The sequence below is a fragment of the Hemibagrus wyckioides genome, linkage group LG20, assembly GCF_019097595.1.
Source record: "Hemibagrus wyckioides isolate EC202008001 linkage group LG20, SWU_Hwy_1.0, whole genome shotgun sequence".
In the NCBI taxonomy this organism is placed as follows: Eukaryota; Metazoa; Chordata; class Actinopteri; order Siluriformes; family Bagridae; genus Hemibagrus; species Hemibagrus wyckioides.
Genome location: NC_080729.1, coordinates 21,584,708 through 21,591,663, shown reverse-complemented (window position 1 = coordinate 21,591,663; position 6,956 = coordinate 21,584,708). Strand labels below are relative to the sequence as shown.

General features: G+C 50.6%; 1 protein-coding gene across 1 annotated transcript in view; it reads left to right on the top strand.

The window, feature by feature from the left end:
• The window catches only part of amy2a (amylase alpha 2A), an 8,900-nt gene extending 2,434 nt beyond the window's left edge, over positions 1 to 6,466 (top strand). The window contains exons 7-10 of the mRNA XM_058372774.1: positions 257 to 356; positions 5,150 to 5,271; positions 5,350 to 5,475; positions 5,723 to 6,466. Coding sequence (XP_058228757.1) covers positions 257 to 356; positions 5,150 to 5,271; positions 5,350 to 5,475; positions 5,723 to 5,912 — 538 coding nt within the window. The 3' untranslated portion in view covers positions 5,913 to 6,466. The remainder of the gene's footprint in view (positions 1 to 256; positions 357 to 5,149; positions 5,272 to 5,349; positions 5,476 to 5,722) is intronic.
• The last annotated feature ends 490 nt before the right edge of the window (positions 6,467 to 6,956 follow it).

The following is a 6,956-nucleotide window of genomic DNA, read 5'->3' as shown; positions in this document are numbered from 1 at the left end:
TCGTTTCCATAGCAACAGCTCGTTCACAGAGACTCGCCCTGAAACCTTCCATATGAAGTGACTGAGCTGTTGCTATGGAAACGATAAGGTGTTAGATACGGTATGAAGCTGTGATCTGAGCTTCTGTTCAAGACTTCAGAAGAATTCAGTGTGTAAGAAAAGTTCTTAAGCTCAGACTTCTGAAAGTAACTCAGGAGAAGTGATGATGAAGTGAAGTGTAGGAACTGATGGAGTTCTTCATCAACACCTTCCTCAGGTTGTATAAGATGGCTGTTGGTCTGATGTTGGCTCATCCATACGGCTTGACCCGCGTGATGTCCAGCTACCGCTGGGAACGCCACTTTGTGGATGGAAAGGTATGACACGTTTATTCTAAACACACACACAAACACACACACACACACACACAAACACACACACTCAAACACACACACACACACAAACACACACACACACACACACACAAACACACACACAAACACACACACTCAAACACACACACACACACACACACACACAAACACACACAAACACACACACACACACTCAAACACACACACACACACAAACACACACACACACTCAAACACACACACACACACAAAAACACACATGGTCATTGTGTTGTGATGTTGTGGTGATTGTGTTGTGATGTTGTGGTGATTGTGTTGTGTTGTGATGATTGTGTTGTGTTGTGATTGTGTTGTGATGTGATGATTGTGTTGTGATGTTGTGATGATTGTGTTGTGATGTGATGATTGTGTTGTGATGTTGTGGTGATTGTGTTGTGTTGTGATTGTGTTGTGATGTGATGATTGTGTTGTGATGTTGTGGTGATTGTGTTGTGTTGTGATTGTGTTGTGATGTGATGATTGTGTTGTGATGTTGTGATGATTGTGTTGTGATGTGATGATTGTGTTGTGATGTTGTGGTGATTGTGTTGTGATGTGATGATTGTGTTGTGATGTTGTGATGATTGTGTTGTGATGTGATGATTGTGTTGTGATGTTGTGATGATTGTGTTGTGATGTTGTGGTGATTGTGTTGTGATGTGATGATTGTGTTGTGATGTGGTGATTGTGTTGTGATGTGGTGATTGTGTTGTGATGTGATGATTGTGTTGTGATGTTGTGGTGATTGTGTTGTGATGTTGTGGTGATTGTGTTGTGATGTGGTGATTGTGTTGTGATGTTGTGGTGATTGTGTTGTGTTGTGATTGTGTTGTGATGTGGTGATTGTGTTGTGATGTTGTGGTGATTGTGTTGTGATGTGATGATTGTGTTGTGATGTTGTGGTGATTGTGTTGTGATGTGATGATTGTGTTGTGATGTTGTGATGATTGTGTTGTGATGTTGTGGTGATTGTGTTGTGATGTTGTGATGATTGTGTTGTGATGTTGTGATGATTGTGTTGTGATGTGGTGATTGTGTTGTGATGTTGTGATGATTGTGTTGTGATGTTGTGATGATTGTGTTGTGATGTTGTGATGATTGTGTTGTGATGTTGTGATTGTGTTGTGATGTTGTGATGATTGTGTTGTGGTGATTGTGTTGTGATGTGGTGATTGTGTTGTGATGTTGTGATGATTGTGTTGTGATGATTGTGTTGTGATGATTGTGTTGTGATGATTGTGTTGTGATGTTGTGATGATTGTGTTGTGATGTGGTGATTGTGTTGTGATGTTGTGATGATTGTGTTGTGGTGATTGTGTTGTGATGTGGTGATTGTGTTGTGATGTTGTGATGATTGTGTTGTGATGTTGTGGTGATTGTGTTGTGATGTGGTGATTGTGTTGTGATGTTGTGGTGATTGTGTTGTGATGTGATGATTGTGTTGTGATGTGGTGATTGTGTTGTGATGTGATGATTGTGTTGTGATGTTGTGGTGATTGTGTTGTGATGTGATGATTGTGTTGTGATGTTGTGGTGATTGTGTTGTGATGTGATGATTGTGTTGTGATGTTGTGGTGATTGTGTTGTGATGTGATGATTGTGTTGTGATGTTGTGATTGTGTTGTGATGTGATGATTGTGTTGTGATGTTGTGGTGATTGTGTTGTGATGTGATGATTGTGTTGTGATGTTGTGGTGATTGTGTTGTGATGTGGTGATTGTGTTGTGATGTTGTGGTGATTGTGTTGTGATGATTGTGTTGTGGTGATTGTGTTGTGGTGATTGTGTTGTGATGTTGTGATGATTGTGTTGTGATGTTGTGATGATTGTGTTGTGATGTTGTGATGATTGTGTTGTGATGCTAGATGACTGCGCTGCGGATGCTGCGACGATCAGCGGTGACGACTGCGCTGCGTGACGGTGATCTGCGTTGCGACGCTGCGACGACTGTGCTGCGACGCCGTGACGACTGCGCCGCGACGATCGCGCTGCGACGCCGCGACGATCGCGCCAGACGCCGCGACGACTGTGCCGTGACGCCGCGACGACTGTGCCGTGACGCCGCGACGACTGTGCTGCGACGCCGTGACGACTGCGCTGCGACGATCTGCGCGCGACGTGACGACTGCGCTGCGACTGCGACGACTGCGCCGTGACGCTGCGCGACGACTGCGCTGCGACGACTGTGCTGCGACGACTGCGCCGTGACGCGACTGTGCCGCGACGCCGTGACGACTGCGCCGTGACGCCGCGACGACTGCGCCGTGACGACGACTGCGCCGCGACGACTGGGTGACGACTGCGCGACGACTGCGCTGCGACGTCGTGACGACTGTGCCGTGACGCCGTGACGACTGCGCTGCGATTACTGCGGACGACTGCGCTGTGACGCCAGACGACTGCGTGTTGCGATGCGTGACGACTGTGCTGCGCCGTGACGCTGCGGACGGCTGACGCTGCGCGACTGTACTGGGTGACGCCGTGATGCGGCGATCGACTGTCAGCCGTGACGACGTTGCGGCGACTGTGATCAGGCCGTGACGTTGCGGCGATCAGGCCAGCGATGCGACGATCGTGGCGCGACTGTGCCGCGACGATCGCCGCTGTGGCGGACTGCTGCCGTGCGACTGCGCTGCGACGCCGCGACGACTGTCAGCTGCGACGCCGTGACGACTGCGCCGCGACGCCGCGACGACTGCGCTGCGGACTGCGCTGCCGTGACGACTGCGCTGCAGACGACTGCGCTGCGACGTCGTGACGACTGCGCTGCGACGTCGCGGACTGCGCCGCGACGTCGCGACGACTGTGCCGTGCGACTGCGCCGTGACGCTGCGACGACTGCGCTGCGACGCCGTGACGACTGCGCCGTGACGACTGCGCCGTGACGTCGCGACGACTGCGCTGCGTGACGCCGCGACGACTGCGCTGCGACGCCGCGACTGCGCGCTGCGACGCCGTGACGACTGCGACTGCGCCGTGACGTGGCGACTGCCGTGACGCGACGACTGCGCTGCGACGACTGCGCTGCGACGCCGCGACGACTGCGCGACGCCGCGACGATCGTGCCGTGACTGCGCTGCGACGCCGCGATGACTGTGCTGCGACGCCGCGACTGCGCTGCCGTGACGCCGTGACGACTGCGCTGCGACGCTGCGACTGCGCTGCGACGCCGCGACGACTGCGCTGCGACGACTGCGCCGTGACGCCGTGACGACTGTGCCGCGACGCCGCGACGACTGCGCCGCGACTGCGCTGCGACGCCGTGACGACTGCGCCGCGACGACTGCGCCGCGACGCCGCGACGACTGTGCCGTGACGCCGATGACTGCGCTGCGACGTCAGTACGATCTGCGCGACGACTGCGCTGCGACGACTGTGCCGTGACGCTGCGACGACTGCGACGCTGCGACGCCGCGACGACTGCGCTGCGACGTGACGACTGCGCCGCGACGCCGCGACGACTGTGCCGCGACGACTGCGCGACGACTGTGACGACTGCGCTGCGACGCCGCGATCGATCACGTCGCGACGACTGTGCTGCGACGATCAGGCCGACGACTGCGCCGGTGACGACGATTGCCGCTGACGATGCCGCGACGACTGCGCTGCGACGACTGCGACGACTGTGCCAGGCGACGCCGCGACGACTGCGCTGCGACGACTGTGCCGTGACGCCGCGACGACTGCGCCGCGACGACTGCGCCGCGACGCCGTGACGACTGCGCCGCGACGCCGCGACGACTGCGCCGCGACGCCGCGACGACTGCGCCGCGACGCCGCGACGACTGCGCCGCGACGACTGCGCCGCGACGACTGCGCCGTGACGCCGCGACGACTGCGCCGCGACGCCGCGACGACTGCGCCGCGACGCCGCGACGACTGCGCTGCGACGACTGCGCCGCGACGACTGCGCCGCGACGCCGCGACGACTGTGACGACTGTGTTGTGACGACTGTGCCGTGACGCAGATGATTGTGTTTTGATGATTGTGATGATTGTGTTGTGATGTTGTGATGATTGTGTTGTGATGATTGTGTTGTGATGTTGTGATGATTGTGTTGTGATGATTGTGTTGTGATGATTGTGTTGTGATGTTGTGATGATTGTGTTGTGATGATTGTGTTGTGATGATTGTGTTGTGATGTTGTGATGATTGTGTTGTGATGATTGTGTTGTGATGTTGTGATGATTGTGTTGTGATGATTGTGTTGTGATGTTGTGATGATTGTGTTGTGATGATTGTGTTGTGATGTTGTGATGATTGTGTTGTGATGTTGTGATGATTGTGTTGTGATGATTGTGTTGTGATGATTGTGTTGTGATGTTGTGATGATTGTGTTGTGATGTTGTGATGATTGTGTTGTGATGATTGTGTTGTGATGTTGTGATGATTGTGTTGTGATGTTGTGATGATTGTGTTGTGATGTTGTGATGATTGTGTTGTGATGATTGTGTTGTGATGATTGTGTTGTGATGTTGTGATGATTGTGTTGTGTTGTGATGTGATGATTGTGTTGTGATGTTGTGATGATTGTGTTGTGATGATTGTGTTGTGATGATTGTGTTGTGATGTTGTGATGATTGTGTTGTGATGTTGTGATGATTGTGTTGTGATGATTGTGTTGTGATGATTGTGTTGTGATGTGATGTTGTGATGTTGTGATGATTGTGTTGTGATGTTGTGATGATTGTGTTGTGATGTTGTGATGATTGTGTTGTGATGATTGTGTTGTGATGTTGTGATGATTGTGTTGTCAGGATCAGAACGATTGGATCGGACCTCCGAGTGACAGCAATGGAAACACGAAGCCGGTTCCGATAAACCCGGACACCACGTGTGGAGACGGCTGGGTGTGTGAGCACAGGTGGAGGCAGATCAGGTAACGCGCTCGACTGGTCAGTTCGGGATCCAGACGGAATTTAAAGATCTTATTACAGCTCCAGAACTTTCTCCACAGGAACATGGTGATTTTCCGGAACGTGGTGAACGGACAGCCGCTGGTCAACTGGTGGGACAACGGCAACAACCAGATTGCGTTCGGTCGCGGGAACCGCGGCTTCATCGTCATCAACAACGACGACTGGTGAGCAGCAGACCCCGCCCCCTGACTAAGAGCCCCACCTCCTGATGCCAATAAAAATGGAGACGATAATTTGCTCTTTCTTCTGTTCCTCTTGTTGGAGCTTGATTTCATTTTTTATTTCTTTTCAGTTTTATTGTTTTGTCTTTTTTATTGCCTTATGGGTATTGTGTACCAGTGCATTGTGGGTATTGTGTACCAGTGCATTGTGGGATTAGTAGATTCTGAACCACTTCCTGTTTACCTTCAGGACTCTGGACGTCACGCTGAACACGGGTTTGCCCAGTGGAATCTACTGTGACGTCATTTCCGGCCAAAAGGAAGGAAACTCTTGTACAGGAAAAGAAGTGCATGTGGGCAGAGATGGACACGCCTACTTTAAAATCAGCAACATGGAGGAGGATCCGTTCATGGCCATCCATGTGGAAGCTAAGCTGTGAAAGAATAAAAAATTAAAATAATCTCAGCATAAAATAAGAGTAATCAGAGTGTCTGGTTCTATCAGTCCTGCTTAACGAGTTCTGCATTTAATTCTCCAATATAAAATAGATAATCAGGGAACAGAGAAGGTGAGGTGTGACGTCTGTCCTCCTGATCTGTTTATAAATGTTTCTTCTTCTTCTTTGGGCTTTTCCCTTCAGGTGTCTCCACAGTGAATCATCTCTCTCCACCTATCCCTATCTTCTCCATCCTCAACACTTACACCCACTAGCTTCATCTCCTCATTTATTACATCCATATTCCTCCTCTTTGTCCTTCCTCTTTTCCTCCTGCCTGGCAGCTCCATGTCCAACATTCTAAATGTTTCTATAACCTGTTTATTAATTATTAATAGGATAAAGACAAACATTAATAGAAACTATTTCAGGGGTTAATCAGTCATGTTAATCTTCACAGCTCTTCTCTCTCACAGCTTCATCTATTACAATTCCACTGAAATATTACCTGATTTCCTGAACATTAAACTGAAATAAAGTCTCTTTATCGTTCTGTGTTCGTCGCTCCGCTGGTGATTTGTTGTGTAATGGTGACGTGGCGTGTCACTGCCCCGCCGCAGGTCCAGACACGATGACTACACCTAGTGGCCAAGCAGGGGAGTGCAGTGAGAAACACGCTGGAACGTCAAGTTGGATGACTGGATGCTCTGCACTGCTCTTTACTGTAAACATTCACTAACTGCAGAGTAAATCAAGCGTGAGAGCCTCAAGACTTCACATAGTGTCCACGTTAATGTCCAGTCTGTCTGCGGCTCAGTGCTGTGTGTAGAACCGAGACATTCTGCAGTCTGTTGCGTGTAAAGACCACGTCCCTCATGTTAGTAATAACAACATGAAGCCATGCTAAATCACTCTGCTCTGTTCATGTGTGCTGATACGAGATGCATGCTCACGCTTCTGTGTTACAGTGTTAATTACAGTGTTTATAACAGCTCTATTACACACAGGAGTGTGTCACTGATCACTGCTTTATTTATCCACACTGTG